The 25,298-nt window shown below is 38.4% G+C and overlaps 1 protein-coding gene across 1 annotated transcript; it reads left to right on the forward strand.

The window, feature by feature from the left end:
• Window positions 1–7,454: 7,454 nt before the first annotated feature.
• Window positions 7,455–24,573, forward strand: tmem161b (transmembrane protein 161B). Its single transcript, XM_005922877.3, has 12 exons — window positions 7,455–7,781; window positions 13,258–13,361; window positions 14,890–14,970; window positions 16,149–16,246; window positions 16,346–16,502; window positions 19,216–19,367; window positions 19,442–19,502; window positions 19,606–19,746; window positions 21,751–21,864; window positions 22,847–23,021; window positions 23,965–24,061; window positions 24,176–24,573. Exons 1-12 carry the CDS (start codon window positions 7,779–7,781, stop codon window positions 24,457–24,459), a joined length of 1,467 nt encoding a protein of 488 aa, XP_005922939.1. The 5' UTR covers window positions 7,455–7,778; the 3' UTR covers window positions 24,460–24,573.
• Window positions 24,574–25,298: the final 725 nt, after the last annotated feature.

A 25,298-nucleotide genomic window follows, 5' to 3' on the forward strand; every position in this document is an offset into this window, starting at 1 on the left:
GCTTTAAGGCACCATCTCATATCCTCCTTTCTTGAGCACATGTCAAAGTAAACATGTAGCATTTCACTTTGTGACAACAAAGACTGTCGAGCCACCACTGTTTCAGCGGTCACGAACAGTCAGGTGAAGCTGTGCAAGAATTTTGTCTCTTTGTTTATCTGGTCTCTTTTTCATATCCGGATATTGAAATGTGCTAACACGCTTCAACACTCAAATTTGGAAATTTCAGTTAAATGAGCAGCCCATAATCGTATATTTGCACTCAAATGCACACACATAGGGCCTTCGGGTGATTGATGTAGGAAAATTTCTGATGTGTAGACTGGAGATGCCTGTCTTTTCCACTTGAATAGGAGGGACTTTTTCTAGACGGAAAGGCGGGAAGGCAAGAAGGTGGTGAATGCTTTCCCAATGAGAGGTGAGGCATATTGAAAACTATATTAAATTACCCTGATTAACAATTTAACCACGATCAGGAAAGCCATGGGGGTGCTCTGTAGGGAGGCCCAAAGACTATTCATCCCCACAGCGCCAGGGTCGTAAGGTGCCCCAAGTTCACAGGCTCGGGCTTTTTGTTATGCTAACACCTTATCCCAAATCAGCTGCCTCCTCCATGGTCAGACACAAGCATTTCCCTGAGAACTTTCAATGATTTGTCATTCCACCGTTCATCTCACCCCCACCCCAGCACACATATATGCACGCTCAGGCACTTCCATGCACAAGTCTGCATTTTTGCAAGTAAGGAGAAAAGAGATGTGGGTTTTTGAACCTGTGCGTCCTTGAGAAAGCCATTAAAAGATGTCTTTTTATCTTTTGTATAATGCTAAAATATTCCACGTACAATCACATTTTTTTTTTTAATTTCGAGAAATCAAGCGTAGTGATCAGCATAACCTTACTGTGCACTCAACATACTAAACATAAAACTGAAGATGTAAAAGAAAAAAGAAACAAGACAGAGGATAACATGTTTCAGCATTTCTGTCTCATGGGAGAGCTAATCAATACACATTAAGAGGGGAGTTGATAACACATGTATTAGAGGTCAGGAGTCAAACTCTGGTCAAATACCCTTGACCTAAGGTCAAAGTCTTTAGCATGAACGTGCCTCTGGTGCATCATCACATAGGTCCCAAATCTGTGTAATCACAAAAATCTATTTAGCCAGATAAGCATTTCTACAAGAAGATGTCTTAAAAAAGGGGTTTTATTTTTTCACTTCACATTTTGAATTCTTAAAATTGTTTTGTCATTAACAAATTCTAATTTATGAAAAGGCTTGAACTGTATTACAGTTGCAATAATAAAAGCATACATCATGCACAAATACGCAAAATGCACAATACAGTCCCTTATTTTAAAATCTTTAGACATTGCCTACAATCACAGCAATTCACATCAAATAAAAGAAAAGAAAAACGCATGCAATATAATGATATACCACTGATTGGAAGACAATTATTTGTGTACAGCCATGGTCCTGAGTTGTAGGCGTGTATGACTGCCCTCATCTCACACTCAGCCAAAACTCAACCAGGAGAGAAGGAAAAAAAAATCTCATCAATGCAAATTAGAGCCCACAACCTGAGGAGCCTTGCAGGACCCACCAGTTATCAAAAAAAAAAAAAAAATCACAGGCTTTCATTTCCAAATCTTGTTGTCACAGATTCTCCATATTAACACAGGATAGGCAGTCATATCCATGGATTAGTCTGCAGTTACTTAAAAAGCCGTATCCACACTCAGGCTGCCACAAGAGAAAATAAGGATGCTTCTAATTCTGCCAGCATAATTGCCTGATTATAATGAGCTTCTCTCTCTCACTCTCTCTCTCTCTCTCTCTCTCTCTCTCCAGCACTGCCTTTATTTCTCAGTGTCTCCACACACACACACACACACACACACACACACACACACACTGCAGCCTAATTCTGATATAAATCAGTCTTCAATTGAATAGAGGGGGGGAAAAAATCAGCATTATTATTTTCTGGTGTTGTAATAGTGCTGTGCACAGTGAAACCTGGCATGAAACCTAACATTTTCCTGCGATTTCAATAGATAATAGAGTTTTGAGCAAAAATAAAAATAAAGCGCACAATAAAAACAACGATTTATGTTCAAATGAGGTATGCTGACATACCGCCTGACATTCAGTTAATTAATTTTGTGGAATCCAGACACAGTGCCAGTAAAGCAGGCTAATGTCATATCAATATGCTATAGTGCCTTATGTTTCCACTTTCTTTGTTTGAGATGCATTACAAGAAAAACCACTGAACATTTAGCTATGGCTTGAAATTATATATATGTATATTTTACCAGAGTTTGTAGCTCAGTATAATTTAAATATGAAATATCAGTATTCTGATAATTTTTTTAATTAAGCCACAAAAAACCCCTGATATTTATTTAACTTATATCTGACTGCTTGGCTTAATAGCATTCAACTCACAGGTTACATGTCACTTCAAACATAATAATGACTTAATCTTGAGATTTTATTAGTCAGTTATTTTCAAATGACACCATTGCTTTAAGCTGTGTATTTATTTATTATTTTCATAGTGTTGTGCACTATAACCTCATCCCAAATCAACACCATGAGCAGTCTAAGCTGTCAGTTCACTCTGCACCAAAGTGACACTTTTAGTAAGAGCAGTAATAAAAATACATGCATCATTTTATACCTTTAGTTGTAAAAGTAAGTAAGAAGGATTAAGCCACACACACACACACCACACACACACACACACACACACACACACACACACACACACACACACACACACACAGAAAGACACGCACCAGTACAGACAAAAAAAATGATATTCAATTAAAAACAATTAGAGAAGGCATTATAATATAATATTTCCTTTCAAAGTAAATATAATGTTACCGCTCTTCTACTGTCGACAGAAAACTGCATTTGTCAATCATTAAAACACATGCACTCCCCATGATAGAATAGACGGGGAGGAGAAGAGGATATGGTGCAGACAATATAATGTCACTAACTTTTCGAGTCGTTGTTATTCTGCCCGCAGTGTTTTCGCTTTGGCGATAGCATACATCGCCTTGTTCCACCAGGATTTGTTCTTCCATCCCTTTAAAGCTGTCTAAACCCAAATGCAGGCTAAATGAGCATGCCCACTCATGAATGCTTTTGCTTAATTACAATCCCTGATGGAAAAACTGCTGAGGGAGAAGCCTGAACACATCCACGTGTTAGGATGGAGACAGAAGCTTTTTTCCCCCCCCTTTTTACTTTAAAGAAGACAAAACGTATGTGTTCAAGTGTGTATGAATGTCATTAATTATAATAGGGGTATTCCCCCCCCCCCCGCCTCGACACAAAAGACAAAGGCAAGCTGTATGTGCTTGAATTTCATTTAGCGAAATGATATTGATGTTTTGAATAGAGATCTTGAAAGGCCTTTTTCCTTTGTGGACTGGATGTGAGTTTTTACTTATCGGAGAACAGGACCTGACATCTAACTTGCCAAATGTGTGAGTTATTTAAATATTAGCTGCCTTAGTTATTATGGTTAGAAAAAAATATCATTGGACAGTTACTGGCTGTAACAGACTAACGGTAAATAATATGTCTACTATTCCTGTTTTGTGAAATCATAACGAGCCAAAAATAAACTAAAGAGGGATGATGAGTGTAAATTTATATTTATGGTTTTTAACCAATAAGATAAAATGTTTCAAATCTGTGGTTGACTCTGTCCTGGATTCAGTAGTGTGGAGAACAGAGAGTACTGTGTTACATGATCCCAAAAAAAAGGAGACTCCATCTCAGATATTAAATCCTGATTCGTGCAAACCTTGACAAAAATGTTGAACAGAATTTTACATAGTAAATTTCTGTGGTATATTCTGTGGTTAACCAAATGTGTGCTTCGAATGTCACATTGTTCTAGTTAAGCAGAAAGCGCCCGGTTTCTGTAAAGGAAGTCTACACTACATATAAATTATTCAGGAGTATTTGCATTTGCATTGTAATTTGCATTCATGTAGATTACAGAGAATGAAGAAGGAGGCGCTGCACCAAAGAGAATTACATTCTGAACCATTTTCAGTCCTACTGGTGAGGAGTTGACATGGATTTTTGTTCTATTTTCCTCCTCTGCTTCGAGGTGTACTGCCGAGATCAGGGACACACATTTCAAACTGTTGTTTGATTAATAAAAGAAGAAAATGATGTAAAATGCTCGCCAGATCTCATGCACAAGAAGCCCTGCCATTAAAAATGAATCTTGACATTCAACAATGAGTCTATTTGATTGACTAGGCTGAGGTTTTTACTGTAATATTCTCATCATCTTTATTTATACTGTCAGGATTGTGAGTTGAAACTCAAAAGAACCAGTAGGCACAGAGGAGATGTCATATGGATTAAACACTAGGAAAATGTGTGAAACTCTCACAGTACACTGAAGATCCTGGCTATTATGTTTCATCTAAAAATAACAAGCCTGACTAAAAAGAACAGACAACACTGAATAAGAAAAGAAGAAGAAGAAAAAAACACAAGCTCCAGAGAGAACAGAGTTCAAACAGCAGGAGCGATAGTGCTGAGTGTGATATGGAATACAACAGGGAGAATGTACAGTACGAGACTCCCTTCAATTATAAATGAAAAGGAAATCAGTGTGAAATGTATGGAATAACCCAGATTCTGAAAAAGCCCCCAACCCTATTTAAAGCTGCTTTAGCTGCTTTTGTGAAATGCTGATGATGAATTTCATGGGCATATATGTGTGCCATCATATGACTTCCTACTGCTTTAACGTGATTGTATTCATTTATATCACTATTAGTTTAGCAGCAATTATAACACCAATTATCAGAGAGACATTTCGGGGCCTTGGCTGAATGGAAAACGTGCCATAGAGTAGGCTGAGCCAGTGTGCCTGTACACTACTGGATTGTGTGTATCCATGTGTCGTGCCACGAGGGGCTAGCACAATGCATCAAGGGGGTGGGGTATGTATCCCTGCAATAAGAGAGGAGGGCTTAGTCAATATATGCGCATGTGCAAATACACCCTGACTCTAATATACCCACATGTTGTCATACACGGCATTCCATATGTAAAGATGCGCAAATGCACAGTTGTGTTATGTCTGATCACGCTACGACTCATGCCGTAAATAGAAAGTACCAAGTGTGTTTTATTTAATGATTAGAGCAACATAATTACATTTTGCACGTGGTATGTCTTGCTTATACCTAAATACTGTATGTGAAAGAAAAAAACTTAAACAAAATGTTAAAAATAATAAAGAAAAATGCTCTTTTTGTTTGATTTGACAGGACTGACAGTCTGCACCTGATTCAATTGTTTTTTATGTATTTATTAATATTTTTATTTTTTATTGGGATCTATGCTATTTACCACCTTGGAGGACTGTCAGCATTAATTATGAGACCAAATATATTTAAAGTTGAAAAAGCACTCTTTAAAAAATTCTGCAGTATACTTTAAGTCCTGCATTTACAGGTGACCATGTAAGTTTATCAGCAGTGAGCTACAATTTAAGAGTGATATTGTGATCTATGGAGGCGAAGTAATGGGAGGACAACAACAACACCACAGCAGAAGAGACCTGTGGAGAAAAAAGGGTGCTATCTACTTGCACCATCCAGAAGAAATCGCCACCAAAAGAAAAAGAAATACAAACAGTTAGAAAACTTTAAGGGTAAACTTTCATTACAATTAAGTAAGTTAAGTATAATATTCACCTGTGCTTCATTTGAGACCAGAGAATTCGCTTTTCACCCATTATAAGTATTGCACAACAAGAGACTGTGACTTGTCCAGGCTGTATCCCGCATTTTGTCCTGTGACTTGTGGGATGGGCTTCAGCCTCGCCAGGACACTGAATCTGGAGCTGAAGAAAATGGATGAATGGATGTATAGATAGTCCCACCTTCCCAGATTAAGATAGCCAACTAATTGAGAACTCTAAAATGGCCTGAAAAACTTTTCAATAAATACACATGTGTTGTTGTGTAGAAAAAATGGTGCAATTCATAGATTAAAAACTATATTTTGTTACTGAGGGCTTGCTCTCATTTGCAGTGTGGAAGTATTGTACAAAATGTATGAGTACTCTTTATTGTTTAATCTTACCTATATTTAACTTCATCACGCAGCCACTATTCAATCAAATTTCAGAGCCTGCCAACTCACAGAACTCATTAAAAATTTGCTTTTGAGGTCTTAAAGCACAAGATTACCCAAACTTCAGACAGGTGAAGGGCAACATAATCTCTGATATGTTTTAACTTAAGAAATTAATGTGTGATCAATATTCACTGCCTAGAGATGGTACTTTTTATTTTTAAGTTATGAAAAGCACAATTTCTGAAAATGTTCCCTTTTTAAATGTTTTATTATTTATAACAAACTTTATACACAGATGGGGTCAAGCAGGAGTTTGCAGATGATAAAGTGATATGTAGTGAGAATAAGGAGCCGATGGAAGACAGCCTGAAGAAGTGGAGGTAGGCACCAGAGAGAAGACGAATGAAAGTTGCAGAAACAAGACAGAATACATATGAGTGAATGAGAGGGAGAGAGTCAACACACAAGGAGCAGAGGTGGGTGAGTTTAAACACCTGAGGTCAACCATCCAAAGCAATGGACAGTGCACAAAAGAGTTGGAGAAGAGAGACGTGTCAGGGGTGATTTGTCACAAAAGTGTAGCGGCAAGAGTAAAGGGTAAGATTTAAAAGATGGTAGTGAAACCCGCTATGATACATGGTTTGGAACAATGGCAATGACACACAAAAAAAGACTGGAGTCAGAGCTGAAGACGCAAAAGTTTTTACTGGAACTGAACAGAATGAACAACATTTGAAATATATACATCAGGGCGACAGCTCAGGTCGAGCACTGTTCCTGCCAGGCACGAGAAAAGGAGGAACAAGGATGTAGTAAAAAAGACATGCAGACATGTTGGTGTGACAGAGGAGGATGCTAGGGATAGAGTGAGATGGAGGCAGATAATCTTCTGTGGCAGATACAATTTTCGCTGAAAAGAAAGACCCATACGCACGACACACATATTAATTATGAGTTTTATGATGTAGTTTAGAAAAAAATGCCAGCATAACTAAAGGGCGTGTTGATAATCTGTTGCATTATTTACCCCTCCTTTCATTCACTTATTTATATTTATGTAAAAGTAATAGGTGTAGTCTGCGAAGCTGTAAACGTTCCTCTGTTAACCTTAAACACAAACACGCTGTCCTCAGCTTCTTCTGTCCCGTGTACTACTGATTCTTTGCGCTTTTCCGGTTGGGGCGGTCCTGATATGTACGTATAGTCGCCTTGTCGAATCCTACAAAAAAGTACGGACTTTTTGTAGTGCTTTAGCGAAAGCTAAAATTTTAATTCACAATTATATCTTAGCACTTTTATAATTTCGTTTTTATTTCAGTTTGTGATTATGTGAATAATTTCAGTTTTCCTACTTTACGTTCGGCACACAGGCACATCTGTGGACACCTCCTTACCCAGAGTTTTAATGTGACCTCTACTGCAGTTGAAAATACTTGGGAGTGGAGGCAGAATCCATTGATTTTTCTTGACAATGTAGGGGTGTATGAAAAGATACGGTGACAAATTGAATGAGAAACCTCTTCTTTTTGTGTATTAGAATCGTAGGAAGCGCTTATGTGCTCCTCGCCGCTTGATTTCCGAGTCGGAGAGCTCAGTGTTGCCGGGGTAGAGTTCGTTTTAGCTGCACTGCATCAACATGGTGAGTATGACAGCGAGCACCTGAACGCAACGCTATATATGTTTTGTCTCACTTCTTTGATAAGTCTCCAGCCTCTAACATCAGCTTTCATGTAAATGTTTAACTTGACTCTGAAGCGTTTTTCTTTTTGTGCCGTTTGCTATTGTGACTGCAGTGGGATGTTAGCTTAGCTTGCTAGCCAGAGCAAATGCTTGTAGTCGGCAGGTCAGTGTAGCTTGTAAGTTAAAACGGTGACAGCAGAGTAGTGAATGGAGCAGTACATATTATATAGTATATACATATATGTTATGCTGTTAAGTAGGGTCCACTCACATACACTGTTTGCAGTTATTGTCATTTACTAGTTTTGCATATGGGACTTTGAAGGTAGGTCGTATATACCATATAATTAGCAGTTAGCTTACCATTCAGCTGGCAAGATAATTTCGGGAAGGAGATGAAAACTACCCCCAAAACATTTTTATCACATTAAATTATAAATTATAAATTCAACCCCGCTGTACGTACAATTGTAATGACATTTATATTTATATAAGTCAAGCGATTGGGCAGTCCTTATTCGATCAATAGCCGTGGATTTATAAAAGTATCTCAAGTTCTAACACAGCATCACCTAAGTAAAAATAAGATGGAGTGTCAAACATGAAAATGTATTTCCTATTGAAAGCTATTGAAAGGATTTTGTCTTTCTTTAAAAAAGAAACAGAGTAAAGGAAAGGTTTTTAAAATAATAGAGATAGAATTTGCATAACCTCCTGCAGGTACAATTTGTATCTTCATTGGTTAATGCAGCTGACTGTATCTGCTGTGATGTGCATTAAAGGCACAGAACTGAGTCTGAACTTCTTGAACTAACCGTTAACAAGTGACTGACTCATTAAGTATTAACATGCTTATTAACAGTTCTATAACTATGTTTATCTTTATTTGGTTAGTTGATAAGTTGTAGTAACCTTCAAAATACTTTCAAAGGTTGGCTCAAGGTTAAGAGCTGAATTGACTTTTACGCCCCCCCTCACCACACCAATTTGACTTACAAGAGTCAACTTCCCGTCTCTTCATGATGGTGCTTACTGATAAGGGGAGGTAAACGTAGTGGAAGTTTACTTACATGAGTAAAATGATGGACACCAGCATACAGGAATAATTAATTGGACGCATAATTCAAATTGAATATAATGACAACACAATGCAGCAAATATTGAAATTCACAAATATATTGCAGTGTATTATAGGTAATCATCATGTAGTGCATCAAGTATTGTGGATTTGCTGTATTGACACAATGAATAGGCATTGTACCGTCCTTGTATATTGCATTCTGTAATTCGCACCCTGATTCATTCATCAAGTATCTAGTGTTACTATTAGACTTGTTTTTATAATCAACATATGGAACATCTCTATCATATGCTGCAATGTTTATATTACAAACTTTGTTCTTGGACCTCTGGAACCCTCACTAGCTGAAGATTTTAAATACACCCAGCAGTATATAGTGAAGATGAATGACACTGGAGAAGTGCTGGTCAGTACAGGGTTTCACTGCTTCAAAGTTAGTTTCATCTGTAAAATAGTAGTGAGGTTTTTGAGCTCTTACAGATAGTGTTTATCGCTGCAGTTCCCACTCCCCACCCCCTACAGATTTCATTTGGTTGTTCTGTGGAGGGGGTCAAGCGGACTGGGCAAGATAAGGGAGTCCATGCTGGCTCAATTTCCCTCAGGCCTGAGATCCTTGCAGGTCTCCCACAGAGTGTGGTCAGCATCCACCAAACTAAGAGTGTGTGCTTTTGACCTATATAGCATGACCATTACTCACATGAAAAAAAATGTCCCGAGTGAGAGAGGTTGTGTTTGGTCACGCGTCACATCTAAGTGAGAATAATTGCCAAATAAATGGCACCCACTCTCCTCTATGTGAGTCCAGAAGAGGTATTGACTTCAGCTTTTGAAGCTTACCCCATGCTGGGTGACACTAGGGATTCCCATGACCAATATAAAATCTAGGTCCAATGTATATGTCTGCCAGTATCACTTGTGCTGTCAAGGTGTTATTCATTTCCTCCTTACACACCAAGTTCACCCTGACATGGGTTTAACCATCACTCAGAGACAGGTGTGTTGCTATTTAGTCCGGTCCTGCTTGGCGATACATTTACTAGTAATATGTGTTGCTTTTTGTCATTGTGATAAATGTTTGTCGTCCAAACTTGGAAGCGGATGTCTGTTTAACACTTTCAGCTAGCTGTAAACAAAGCTCATCAAATGCTATTTATTTTCAGATACTTACATTGAGTTGTAACATTGCAGAAATTGCATGTTTGCATGTTTTGAAGGTTAAAATATAAAGAGAATCAGTTTGTTGTCATTGTTGCGGCTAAAACTCTTTGACCATTAGTATGTTAAAATAATCTTTATGGCTTTATGTAAATTTTAAGTGGATTCCAATCAGGGCACAGGGTTATGTTTAGCCTTAAGTTGTTGATAATGTAAACTCAGATGACTTTAAAATATTTGAGGATTACCGTGTAAGCCCAAATGTGAATTCTTTGTCATTCTTAATCTCTGGTTGTCTAGCTATCAATTTCTAGTTGTTTTTCAGCATGCAGTTTTGTAAGTGAAACCTATTTCAAATTTAGTTTGAGCTCATAATATTTTTTGATTTGATGTATTTGATACCTACAGGCCATTATAAGTGTATATAATGCATTTTTCTTTCTTGCTAATATTCCAAGTACATTATTTATTAATTAAAATATTTGAATGTGCCAGACAAAAACATTTTGGTGGGGAACCCCCTTTATGCTGCATCATGTTTGTTTCTACAAAAAACAAAAACAACACACAAAAGTCCCATCTGTCTGTGAGAAGAGACACTCGATTAGAACTTGGCAAGTGTTTGCAAACAAGTCAGTGTCTTCTATGTAAACTACTTTTTAGTCCCGGCAATATGTCAGTAACCAACCCAATTACACTCTTTTTGACCAGTTTCACCTGGCAACCACCAGCAGCCACTTGCCAGCTGGTCAAGATGTTATTCTGGAGATTGTATGTTGTCATGGTTCCTCTTCCTCTAAATTCTCATCAGGCCTCTCATCTTCTTATTGAGTGCAGATCACTGCATACTGCATACATTCATGTATGTATTTATATACATTATTCTTAGGCCATTAAGCGTACAGCTGATCTGTATAACTGTGACTTGCATCTCCACTTAATAAGTCATCAATACATCAATCGTGATCATTCCAAATGATTCACAAATCATTTGTTGTGAATGTACTTATAAAGTGATAGCATTTCTTATTACCTATATTCTTTAGGAGTGTGAAAAAAGATATGTATTGGAAGAAAAATCAATAGGAGTATTGGTACAGTGGTGACAAATATTGACATTTTTATTGCAACAAGCAGACACTCCAAACAGATTCCCATTCCAAGTTGGATTATCAGAGTTACTGCTTCATAATCTACAATTTAAGTTATAATAAATTATCTTAAAGTAAACATTAAAGAATACAATAAGAGTAAATTAATTGCCACTTTTTCTGCACCATTTGTCATAATGTCTGTGTCGCCATGAGCCTTTGCTTCTGTGTAAGGTATCCAAAGATTAAGCAAGAAGCTTAATAGCAACCTGGCACACTTGGATCAATATTCACTTAGGCTTAAGGAGCCAGAATCGTTCCCATCATGCTGCGCTTTTATCCTCTCAATGTAGGCTTAGATCAGTGGGTTGGCTTCTCTTTGGCAATCAGTAGGAACCATTGATATCTGTGCCTGCACACGCTTGACCGCAATGACCCAGTACAGAAACTAATCTCAAATTAAATACCTTTAATAAAAAAAATGAAATGTCTGGAGTAGGCTAGCACTAATGAACCAAAACGCAATAAAATTCAACATCCGGCAAGTAGAGCAAGAATTCAATAGCTTGTTGTGTTTTGTGTCAAGATAAAATTACATTTACACTAATATTATTATATTATATATTATAAACCTAGTAAAATATTAAAAAGATACCTGCTTTTAGGAAAATAAAATGTTCTAAACTGCAAAATCATTTTAAGCTTAATTGTGCATTCTTTGATTTTACCATGTTCTGCACTGGGCTGGTGAACTATTGAGGGTGTACCCAGTATTCTGTAGCATGTCACCTAAATCAGCTAAGTGGTTAAGAAAGTGGATGCATGGATGATTTTTTTCTGATTGCATGTCTAAGTAACAAATTAAAGAGTAACATTGTTTGTTTTTTTTATATGTTCCAAAAAGTGCTGCAGTTTTATGTCAGTTATTTTAAAATCACATCACAGTGAAGTAACCTAGGTTACTTACAGAGTACAACACTTTGTTAAAATGCTGTAAAACAAAATATTATTATTTTTGTTTTTAAATAAGCAGATATTTGAATTAGCCAGCCAGCTGGGGATGTATGCTGAAGTTACGAGAGTGCTTGAAGTTTTATGGGCTGGTGACTCTATATAAAACAATTTCAGTGACTTCCTTTTATTTCAGGTAAATGGTGGGGAACCTTTCATAAGGTGTTGATGCCATGAAATTACAAATGAGCAGAGATTTCAAAGAAAATACATATTTTCTTAGAAATCTTTGCAGTTTCAATTGAATTGTTGCCTTTGTGCTGCTTTCAAATAAAAATAGGCTTTAAAATTGTATCTGAAAAATTGTATTTGGAGTCTGCTTTATTTAAATGCTACACATCACCCCATATTTTTTTATACTCTAGCTTCTATGCTCACTTAAGACATTACAAGATTGTGTTTAATTGTGATATAGAAGAAGAGACAGGCACAGTAAATGACTAATCAGTTCTGGTCATTATAAAATGTTTTACAAGCTTTCTTACAACCTTTAAATTTGCATAAATGCAATATATTTCTCTTTATTTCCTGATCTAATGAATTAAATAAATAACAAATACTAAACATCAAGCAGTACTATGAAATAATGCAACTGACTGGCTGGTTATGATGGCCTAATACAAGTTGTACATAAAAGGACTACTGCTTAGGTGGTAAACAGAGAAAAAAATGTTTTCAGTAACTATAAGATGAAGATTTCTCTGTCTGTCTTTACTGTTCCATCACATCTACCGCTGCTTGCAAATTGTAGCTTTACCAATCAAGCAAGTGTTGAAGTAGCATTAACCAGAGTGTCAAAAAAGACACATAAATCAAGGTGTCAATGATGTTAAAGCACTTACGATGTCAGTATTCTGGTTTTAATGAACAGTAAAAGACTGCCACAGCGCCCCTTTGGTTGTAAATTTCTGTTGGCCTTTTAAATGATGTATTTTCGCATTCTACACATTTTGTAGCTTTAGGTGTAGCTGGGCTTGTCTAAATAATACTGAAGCGATGAACCTCTAGGTCATGCTGAGCTCGTTTTGTAGCGGCTGTATGGCATGCGTAATTATTCTTTCTTTAAATGTGATTTAAATCCAATCCTTTTTCCACAGGGTGTGATCGGTGTGCAGCTTGTGGTTACCATGGTAATGGCCAGTGTAATTCAGAAAATCATACCTCATTATTCCTTGGCAAGATGGCTACTCTGCAGTGGCAGGTAATGTAGACTCTCTTACATGCTGTTTCTTTAAGTGCTGCAGGCAGTTTAGTTGCCTCCTGGGAAGTTTATTTCAAAAAGGGTTCCAAACAATCGGGATCAAAATGTTTACTCAGACTCTAAAGCTTTCGGAAGCATTTTGATCAAAGACCAAAGGTCGGCAAAATATTGGGGTGACCTGAAAAGACAGAAATAGGGTGCGCTTCATTTCCTCTAACTAGTGCCACATATGTTTTTGAGAAAACTGCTTTTTGGAACATCTGTAATAATTAATAAGCTTTTTTTAGGGCACCGTTTCAACATTTTCAGAACTGTTTGCCCTAAGCAGAGCGTTGTCCCCTCAGAATATTTTGCAATTACTTTTTTCCATAATAAGTAAATAAATATAGAATGTAAAAAAAAAGCAAGCTTTGCTCCTTCTATCCTCCTCCACCTCACAGTAGTTCTCAAGATGCGCTAACAAGAGAGTTTCTAAACAAAGTTAAGGAGGGTCTTTGTCTTTAAAGGGATGCTCCTGAATTAGGTCTTATTTCAAGCTTAGTCCTTAAGGACAAATACTCTTTCTGTTGTAAAAGCTCTTATAAATGCATTTTAGATGTGTATTAGCGTCGCTTATGTGAAGTGAATCTTTGCGATATGTCTGGTTAGTGCGCGCTTTTGTGTTCTCTAAGTTCATCATAAAGCTTAGAGATGTTATAAATTGAGGCTTTGAGTCATGTTCATACAATCTAGACTTAATGTCACCACTTAAAAGAGCATTTTTGAAGAGTAATGTAAGGCAATTTAAAGTTTTAACAGTAGACGAATCGTCTTTGATTGTTGGGAAAGGGAAATGAATGAACAATTGATTATATAGTCCCCAGTTTTCTTATGGTACATGTTTAACCCCAAATTACTTGCCTATGCCTTCCATAGTTCATAGTCAACATATGCTATTTTATGCTGGGTGTCTTAGCAAATGTACATCAAATCTAGCAACAGTCAGTCATTTTTTTTCCTTTGTGCGTGCTTTTTTTCTCTTTTTCTTTCCTTTTTTTAAATCCTGTCCTGTCTGGCAGCTTTTACAATCAGAATTGTGATTTAAATGTGCCAAACACATTTTGCTTTTGCAAGAACAGCAACATGTGAATCTTTTATCTGTTTATTTATTTCTATTTGTGTTATTTTGGTTATTCATTATATGTGGTATAGTATGACGATTTCTAAGGCAGGACAGGCAGGAAAAAAAGAAGGGGGGTATATTGGGGAAATTAACAAAAATTCAATAAAAGGATACATATAGAAATACACAGTGTAGCACCAACTGTTGCTCCTGTTAGAAAAAAAACTAACATACTGCACCTGGAACACATAAATTAGAAAATACATAGATACATAAATCAACAGTCTTCTTGTAGTGTGAGAGAGTGTGTTAGAATGGCTGTGTCTTTGTCACAAATGTACTTCGCACGTGCTTTAAAACTGTCTTTTTTCCCCATCTACTACTCTGAGTACAAAGTCACGTGGCTGTTCTTTTCTTTGTTCGCAGTTTGCGGTGGTACCAGCACCCTACGGAAGATGAGTTGAGGAGCTTAGCTGGGAAACAAAAAGGACAGAAAAGGAAAGACAGGTAGGTTGGAAGGAAGGGTGCGAATGAAGGCTATTGTTTGGTAGCGGGGAATAGCAGAGGCAAAGAGGAGGTGCCAAAGATGTGTTTATGTGGTTCATTTAAGGATTTTTTTAAGTAAGGAGATAAAATAGACAGATTTCCTTCTGGTTTGTTCCTCCATGGCTGTTCATTGGGTTTAAGAACAGCTCATGTAAGTGGTCCTGTCCAGTGGATATGAGGAAAGTTGGACATTTAAGGGCGGCAGGTGTTACTATTTGGACTGTTTTAGGGGAAAAGAATTGCATCATCTCTGAAATCTAAAAGGCATTATCAATTCAAAGGGGTCAGATGTCAAGCCTTAATACTAGAAGTGTCAAATTTTGCTTTGAGACTACTTTGCATTAAACAAACAAACAAAAAACCCATGCTATTCATTTTTCTACAGCTGCAGGTGTATGTTGGGCCATACAAATGAATTGCCTTTGTACTCTTCATTTTAAATGTGAATTTAAAGTCACCGGTGACGGTTAATCCTTACTGTTCCACATGGTGTCCATCTCTCAACTTAAGGCGGTTTTTGTAGCACAGTCCTTTCTTTGACCCTGTATGAGGCAGGTCAAGGCTATCATCACCACATGCTCAGTAATCTCTAGAAGAAAAAGAGGGACCACTGTCCTTTGGCCAGCTCGTGCCATGCAGCTCAATTCTCTTTGTTAAGCGTCCAACTCCCTCAGCCAGGGGTGTAGCTGAGCCCCTTTTTTCCTGTCAGGTGCCTCAGAAATTAAATCTATCTAGGGCATGTTTGGTCTTTGAGTCTTAGAGTGGTATTGTTCAGCCAGCAGTCCAGAACTAAGGAGGCCCTCAGACAGTTTTTCAACATTAAAGAGCAGCTCTCCATTCACTTGTTATTAGCGATTTAGAGTTGCCTACATTTTGCCACACTGGGTCGTGGGAGAGTACATTAGTATTGGTAATGAAATTTTGAATGCTTGAGCTGCATTGGATCTCATAAGTAAGGCTTTTAGCTGTCATGGATTCTCTTCTTGCCTAAAAGAGAGTTCAGATGAGAGTTTTCAGTTCAGACTACTGTTATTCTGGTTTCTTTTCCTTTAAAAATGCTTTACCATAAATCTTGACTCTGTTCCAGTTTTTTTTCTCCCTTTCTCACCCAAGTTGTTGTTCTGTCACTCCTTTTCAAGGAAGTACAATGGTCACATAGACAGTAAGCCCCTAACAGTCCCCAAGGACATAGACTTACAGCTGGAGACGAAATGCATCACAGAAGTGGACACATTAGGTAACTTGACTGTTTGTTCCCACAGCCTGTAAATACTGTGCAATACAATCTGTTTTGTAATTGAAAGTGTTGATTTAATTATGTACTTTATGTCCGCAGCTTTGCACTACTTCCCAGAGTTCCAGTGGCTTGTGGATTTCACAGTAGCAGCAACTGTGGTTTATCTGATAACAGAGCTGTACTACAGTGTGGCTCAGCCCTCGGGAGAGATGAACATCAGTGTGGTCTGGTGCCTACTAGTACTCGCCTTTGTTGTGTATCCTTACATCAGTCAGTCTTTACGTTTTACTAATTCTTTTTCTTTTTTTTCAGTGTTGTTGTGTGAACTAGCTTTTTATTTGATAATATGCTGACAGTAAGAAAATGTTACACAATTATAAAATTTAGCATAACAAAAATATTCTTTCATTCATTAGCACATTTCAACTTTATATGCAGACTGTCATAGGCAATCATTAGTACAGCACCTGCTGTTCATCATGTTGCACCGTTTTTTTTAAAGCAATTTTCTATTTTACGTTTAGTGCTTGCTGGTGTTGCCCGGTTACACATACTGTGTTGCCTTTACTTAGACTTTTGTTAAAAATAATAATGCAGTCCAAACTCTTTATTTCCTGTGAACTGTGACATTAGACCACCGAATGTAAACATGTCAGAAGATCAAACCTAACACTTGATAGTGGCTGCTTTGTCATTAGGATTCATTAGAACTCGTTAGACGGTGTTATGATTATACATCGTTATCAAGACTTTTGTGTTCTGACACCACAAATGATAGTCTGACATCAAATGATGGTCAGTTCAACATTAGCAGTATTGTTACAAGTGTGCTATCTTGGGCAAAAAACGTGAAGAAACAGTGTTTTTTTTTCCCCCCCAAGGTTTCTTGTCCTTTTGTAGCTTCTGTCAGTGTTTTACTTCCTCCAGCCAGCTAAAAACAGCAAGCTTCTGTTTTTTGTGAGGATCTGATGTATGTGTTTATTTAGATGTAGATTGGGCAGCTCAGATCCGATCATAAGTGGCCACTCAAGAAATATGTAGGTCAACATAGGTTAACATGTCTATAACAGAGATTCAATGTGCTATGTAAATGCCACAGAGGAGACTAATGGCACTGAAATGAGAGGTAAAGATTCTCCTGGTTCGAATTCCCATTGCCTTTATCGTCCTCCTGCTATTTGCTGTGCTGAATAATATACATTATCCTTGCCACCGACCAAGGGGATCAATCTTTCCAGTTCTCCAGGTCAGATGTGGCTCACTGTGGTCAGACGGTGTGTCATTTCCTGCCTGCACTGGCGATTGGATGCCCAATTTTCACAGCCCAACATACTGGTATGCCTGGGGAAAAGGAAACTGATGAAAGCTGAAGATGAGGGGATATGTGTTAATTCGACACATGATTTCAGTTTTTTCCCCATTTCAGCCCTGGTGACATGTTTAAATACTCTCATAACCTCTCCTTTTCATTAATCTGACAGCATCCGCACACGTCAGCGTCATGTCTGAATGAGGACCTGGTCAACAGTCTTATGAGGGCAGACCTTGTAAAATTTACATATCACTTTCAACACAGGGTTAAACTGCATGCATTCAATTTTACAGGCAAGCTCATGATTACGATTCCTGCTGTCTGTGCATTTCTCCGTTGCATCCCTGTGAGTTGCTCATCTTACACAGAGCGAAAGACAAGTTGCATGCTTTCAGCTGCCAGAGGTATACACGGACAACTCCAGAATCACAGAATGCCTTTCAAGTATGATGTTGGTGAAATTTAAGTATTTTTTCCTGAGTTTATGACATTTCTACAGCATCAAACGGGGAGCCATCTGTGAGGGTTTCCAAAGCAAAAGTGCTGCATATATTTACACATGTAGGAGTAGATCAGTAAATCTGTTCTATCTCTAACAGCAGATCACCGTGTGTGTTTTTCTTCACATTAGACAGGTGAGCTGTCACAGTTTAGAAGCTACAGTTAAATAATTTGTTTCAAAGTGGCCATCTGTAGTCCAGAGCTCCATCACAGCTGTCAAGAGTATGCATGGCCTTTAATTAACGAAAGTAGGCCAAACTACATGTGGCTGCCATACTGTAGAACAGCTCTGATCTCATACATAATGTCACTTGATGTCACTTATACATATAGCAAATGTGCACACATGCTGTGAACTCTGTGGAGTTCACGTTATGTTCAAAGTAATGCCTTTAATTTTTTTCTGATAGAGTCCTTAAGACTCTTGCCTTGGAGGTCAGCTGCACAGCTCTCTCAACTATTTACTGAAAGTAATGGAATTACTGGAATTCTGCAAGTATGCACATTTGATGGTATTTACCTTTTAAATCTATTTACTAAAATGTAAATTCCTGCTTAAAAATCTCCCTTTTATCCCCCCAGTGTTAGCAAGCCACCTTTGATTGTAACGCACTACATCATAGTTCAAACTTATTCCTCTTAGAGCCTCATGCTAACTTTTATCTAGTGAGCATTATAGTACAAATGAAGGTTGGAGAGGTAAAAAGAAAACCCACTTGTTTGAATGCTATTCTTGATTTTGAGTGAAAGAGATTGAATGCCACACTGTAACCTTATATGTTCCAGAATCCGAGAATTTCATCTCTGTGAACATCAGAGCAAAGTCACTGCAAAATAGTATAAATATTTTCATCACTTCAGTCATATGCAGCGGTGCCAAAGCACCAGAGATCCACTCTCCACACATACCAGCTAGCAGGGTTTGTTCGACTTTAAATGAGTGAGGGTTCACACGAGTCTTTCAGTATCCACAGACTGTGTGTTCTTCTGTAAAGAGGAAAAATAGTTTGCATGGTGAATATCCATGTTGTTCATCGCATATTGTTGTGCATTTCTTTTGAATTTGACAAAAGGATAAAGTTTAGGCAAAGTAGTTTGTCTTAGCTGATTATGTCATTGTGCTTCTTGAGATGTTTTCCTTAACTGCACTGTACAGTAAGACGCTTTTTTCTCTAACTGCCCATTACTTCAAGCTGGAAGAAAGCGGCGAGCGCTCACTCTGCATTACTTTTGCTTTCTTCTTTTTTGTTAAAGCCATGGCCATTCTTATTGTCACTGAAAACTACTTGGAGTTTGGTCTGGAGACAGGTCAGTTCTGCACCATAGCTTTCTTTTTGTGTAATAAAAATATTGCTCACCGTTGAACACGCCTTCCTTTCTAGGTTTTGAAAACTTTTCTGACAGCGCTCAACAGTTTCTGGAGCACCAAGGCCTCGACTCCCAGTAAGTGTAACATCAGTGTTGTTGTTTCTTTCCTCCGCTGTCATAGATTCTTTACGACTTGTAAAATGACCGTTATAAGTAACGTGGATTTTCTCTTTCACAGGGGTCCCATATCTAAGCTCACCTTCAAGTTGATCCTGGCACTGCTTTGCTCTCTGATCGGAGCGTTTCTAACTTTCCCTGGTCTACGGTTGGCCCAAATGCACCTAGATGCACTCAACCTAACTACAACCAAATTTACACAGTGAGTCTTCTGTGCTTTGTAGATACGTCAGTAGCCCTTTTTATAGACAGCAATAATACGTATACCCCTTAGATGTTAAATGTTTGATCTTAAAACTAGAAATACAAAGAACCAATACTCCGTTTTACAGTTTTAAAAAAAGTATCACTAGAGTTTATAAAATTTTTCCTTTTAGTTTTTATGTAGCATTGCTGGCAGACAAATATCAATTAAAAATATGCTTCTTTGTTTCACCTGGTAAGATAACTGTGCTATTTGGAGCTGTAAAGTATTTAATCTCGTGTAGAGTTACAAACAAAATGGATAGATAGAAAGTTGATTCTGTTCATCTGGACGTAGCGTATTCAGTGGGAGAAACGTTTCGTCGCTCATCCAAGTGACTTCTTCAGTCTCAGCTGACTGCAGGTTTCCCCAATTTTATAAACAGTACATTTGCACAATGCCTGAAACCAGCACCACTAAAGGAACAATAGGCTGGGAGGTCAGTTCCTTCATCATAATTAAGCAAATTCTCATGACCATTGATCAATGACCCTGAGCACCATCACAGAGAGTTGAGGAATGGCTGCAATCACAGCATTGTAAGATGGCGAAAGATGTACCCTCAGACCCCCTCCTCGATTCAGAGATGGGCTTTCCCTTTTCACGTAAACGGCCTCCTTGACTCCGCGCTCGAACCAGCGTTCCTCCCTGTCCAGGATGTGTACATCCTCATCATTGAAAGCGTGTCCACTGGCCTGTAGGTGTAAATAGACTGCAGTGTCCTGGCCTGACGAGGTAGCTCTTCAAGGATAGATGTACAAATTCAGTACTCAAAGTAGCAAACTGAAAAAGAAAGTGGCTGCTGGAACAAGGTAGTTTACAATTAAGGTCATATGGTTATAAAGAACCTTCTGTTACCGCAGTTTTCTCATTTTTGACCTTGTTTAGTCTGCTTTCATTAATCTGTAAGCCCTGAGCTACTCAGTTCTCTACTCCGTAGATGATACTGAGCAAATGTTGGAGCAGAAGTTGCATTAGAGTTTTTGATTACCTAGTATTATTTGCAAGATTAAACTTTGCAGACAGTCATGAAACGAAGCCTGCTTCATATTGGCAGCCTATTCTTTGGGCAGATTAAACCAAAATGAATTTGTTTGGATCAGATGGGGCCCGTCGTGTTTAACGTGGACCTTGCAAGGAACACTTGTGGCTGTGTCGTGCAGAATCCCTCCAGTGAAGAACAGATAGAGATGAGCCTGTAAACAATGGCTGAAGGTCTCTATACAGATTTTTTTGCCAATCTGGTGTCATTACAAAATATACAAAATATATTAATAAATGAAAGAATGGACCTTCCAGATGTAGTTACTCGTTGCCTTGAAGTAAGACAGTGTTTTTGATTTCCTCTAACCTTTGTTTAATGTATTTGTTACATTAGACCTGTTTCATATGGGATGTGCTCAAATTGGTCACAAAAACAATGCTTAACTATCAAACTATCCTATCTTGGACTATCAAGAGGGCAAGTGCAGCCCGGTAATACTTGTCTCCTACTATTCAGAGTGTGTCAAATTTAAGAGAGCACCCTGCAAGTCAGATGAAGGCTTGCTCAATTGAGGCAGATTTCAATTTCAGAACTCACTGGGTGGGATGCCTCTGACCATGATAGGGGGTACAGAGCAGGGAGCACATCGCATTCAGATAATCCACTTTGGCATAGCAGACTCCCCAAAATGGCTTCCTCTTCCATTCCCCTACTTAAGTGTCATGAGCTTACATCTTCAGACCCTGTCACCAGCAGGGATTATCTCCATTCCTTCGAAATGTGTGTCTTGGTTATCTTCTCACCACTCGCGGGGAAAGTTATGTTCGTAGTGTGGACTTTATTTCTCGCAGTCTTAACATTTAAAAATTGATTATTTCATTGATGTCTTCAGTTTTCTATAATGTATGAATTCATAGATGATTCTGAAGGGGGGAAATGAGTTTCCTTGGTTTTAAGTATTGTGTTTATTTCTGTAGGACTCTGCTTCATATCAACTTCCTGTCCCCTCTCATCATGGTCCTGCTGTGGGTGAAGCCTATTACCAAGGATTACATAATGAACCCCACTCTGGGAAAGGAGAGTGTGCCTTTGTAAGTAAAGATATGGGACACGTTGTGTAGTAACATGTTCCGTGCTCGTAAATACAGTTTAAGCTTTGTGTTGTAACTGGATGAATTAGAGCCGTAAGGAATTATTTTTTTACTTCAACATCAAATAAGTAGTTTAGTAATTGGACCGGTTTGAACATCATCATAGTCCAAAGTTGACTTTGTAAATAAAACACAGTGCTGGCTGAATATGAACAAAACTCGGATGTAAACTAGTTTGTTGCCCACATTTTAGTCTGTGTAAACAATTCATCATGATTCTCCCGGAAGTCTATAGTCTCACACATCACGTTGACGGATCCGTACTCTGGAAGGGAAGTCAGTTCAACTGCCTTGATATCTAGAAAGCTAATTACCTGGCACTCAGAGATGAGACGTCATTGTCAAGGTATAAAAAAAAATAAATAAATAAATAAAAGCAATTGTGTCCTTTTGTAGTGCGAAACAGATGTAAACAAAGCAACGCCATTTGTGAGAAAGGAATGTACAAAAATGAGATAACGATTGTATTCAGTGCAAAGATAAAGTGACAACAAGTACACGCATTTTCTGTTTGGACTTTAAACAAATTTAGTCACGCCTGACAGAAGGCCCTTTTTTTCCACCTTCTCTTTGTTTATTTTGAGCTTGTGTATTTCATTTGTGGCACAAGTTTGAATTCTGTCATGTCTTGAACTTTCTCCTGCTGTTGACAGCGACTCAAACCTGATTAAGTCCTATTTCATGTTACAGTGCCCCCTTTTCATTATTTTTTTAATTTCTCAATTTCACCCTCTCTTACTTTTCTTTTTTAGTTGTTTATTACTCTTTTTGCTCTTACAGTCTTTCCTTTCTGTCTCAGCATTCTTACCTACCATCCAAATGGCACAGCGGCTACATGATGTATTGAGTTTGTGTGCCGGGGGGGGGGACTGCCATCCTTTCATCCCCCCTTTTCTCACTCCTCTCTTTCTGTTACTGTCAGGATGACTGAACAGACGTATGATACTTTGCGGTTATGGGCGATCGTACTGATGTGTGTGCTGCGGCTTGCTATGATGAGACATCACTTGCAGGCTTACCTCAACTTGGCCCAGAAGGGTGTGGATCAGATGAAGAAGGAAGCTGGACGGATAAGTACTGTGGACCTGCAGAAGATGGTGGGCAATTTTTGTTTTTCCCATGATATTAGTCATAATTATTGATCATTATTAATCAATTACCACTCTGTTTTTTTAATGTAAGAAAATGCAACTACCCGTTTCGACTTAAGGTGAGCACTGAAACGAGGGATTCAGAGTGTTTAGATTACATCACCTATGGCATATGGAATGAAATGAGTAGTTGCCCAGTCATTGCTTTGAATTTTTTCCCATTGGGTGCAGTCTCAAACTGCAGTCACTCTCAGACTGGTTCTTCTGGTTTACACAACAGATGTGCAACAGGTGATTTTCACCAGTTTATCAAAGTTATTGCAATTTCCAACTTGACTCCGTTCAGCTGCAGACTGATAGCAGACTGATTGCTGTTACTTTGGTGCATCAAGACAGAAATTTAACTTTGAAGATCGCACAGATTGCGAATAGTTGCAGTCTTCAAAGCAGCCATTGTGAAGGCAGCAGGTTCACTGCACACGATCCTATTAATTTTGGTTTTGCCAAGGTTTGCAATCACTGTTCTCCTTAGTGCGACTGTGTTGTTAAGGTTGATCTAAGATGCTGGTTTTGCAGAGGCGAAGCAATTAAGAAGCCTGAATAATATACTACAACTACAGATAGAACAAAACGCTTTATTCCGTTAAGATTTTTAGATTTAAGTCTACAACAGACAAAAAAACTGATCCCTGTAGTTAATCAATATTTTTATTTATGACTGAAATGCTCTTAAAATGTGAAGGAGATGTTTTATTGCTGATGTTGCTTGATCTATCAATTCATTATTACTGTTACGATGTGTCCCTGCCCTACATGAAACAGGGCTTAGAGAAACAAAAACTGCTGTGAGTTTATGAGCTTAGTTGAAAACATTTGGAACGATATTGTGTTAACATTTTGTGTAAAAAGCTTATTGTAACGGTGCTTTTCTTGTCTACTTTTCACCTAGGTTGCACGTGTTTTTTACTATTTGTGTGTTATTGCACTACAATATGTGGCACCCCTGGTGATGTTGCTACACACAACCTTGCTGCTAAAAACCTTAGGTGAGTCATCTACTGCTTGGTAAATATATATTTTTTCATGTTTAAAATATCACATTTTCCTCCAACTTCAGGTTATATTTCCTTTTCCCCTCCCATTTTCCTCAATTATTACAGGTGGTCACTCCTGGTGGGTTTATCATGAAGAAGACCTGCCTTGCACCCATGAAATGAACTCGGACTCTATAATGGGTGAAGCACCAACAGCAGCTACGGTGATAGAAACAGGAGCCCGAGCATCAGTAGCTCAGCTCTCAGTGGCCCTGGGAGGCCTGCGGACTGTTTTCAGCCCCTTGCTTTTCCGGGGCCTCTTCTCCTTCTTCACTTGGTGGATTGCTGCCTGCCTTTTCTCCACCTCCCTATTTGGCCTCTTCTACCATCAGTATCTCATGGCGGCATAGCATCACCAGGCCAACCCCCCCCCTCCAGCTGCACACACACACACAACCGCAGTGCAACTAATGTGTACAGCCTGATCAAAAAGGACTGAGTGGGGGGGGGGGCAAATGGAGGCCTACTTACAGCTCAACATCCCCCCCCCTTTCCCTTCCTTCTTCTCTCTGACCACCAGTACAATAACTTCAGTCATATCCTCAGAGCTCCTGGTTCAACTTCCAGTGCTTCCTCCATAGACCATGAACTCTGACATTGTTTTTACATGTGACCACAACTTTTGATCTGGTCAAGAACATTTCTAAACCTTAACAAGACTGTAAGAGTAATCGGTATCAGCAGTGTGTCGGAAGAGCTGTAAAAATAAATAAATACAATAGAATTAATTAATTTTACTAGGTGAAAATCGGTGTGGCAATTCTGATCAGTTACATCATTTTTTTGTGAGGGGAGTTGAATCCATGGTAACTGTTCACAACAGAGCACATGCAATGAGTTTAATTCATCAGCATCTTCAGGTTTTTGACATCTTCTGCTTAGAAAATGCAGGTTCTTTGCAGCATTGTGCACATCAGCAAGAGTCTGGCTTATTTAAACCACAGAGTGCATACATGCTGCTAGGGGCCTGGATGCTAAGAGTCCTTCGGGCATATTCAAGGTCCTAAACCCAATGCACGTTAAAGAAGCTGCATTTAAACCAAAGGATGTCACTGAATCTAGATCTACAATCACCTCAGCTGTTTATGTGTGTGCGTGTGTGCTTTTACATTTGTGGGAAACTGATGATTGCCACACTTGGGCCCACATTTGTCTCTTGATTGAAACTTTTAACATATTTTTCAAACTT

Source organism: Haplochromis burtoni, unplaced genomic scaffold, assembly GCF_018398535.1.
Source record: "Haplochromis burtoni strain Fernald_Lab_line unplaced genomic scaffold, NCSU_Asbu1 Contig_63, whole genome shotgun sequence".
Taxonomy (NCBI): domain Eukaryota; kingdom Metazoa; phylum Chordata; class Actinopteri; order Cichliformes; family Cichlidae; genus Haplochromis; species Haplochromis burtoni.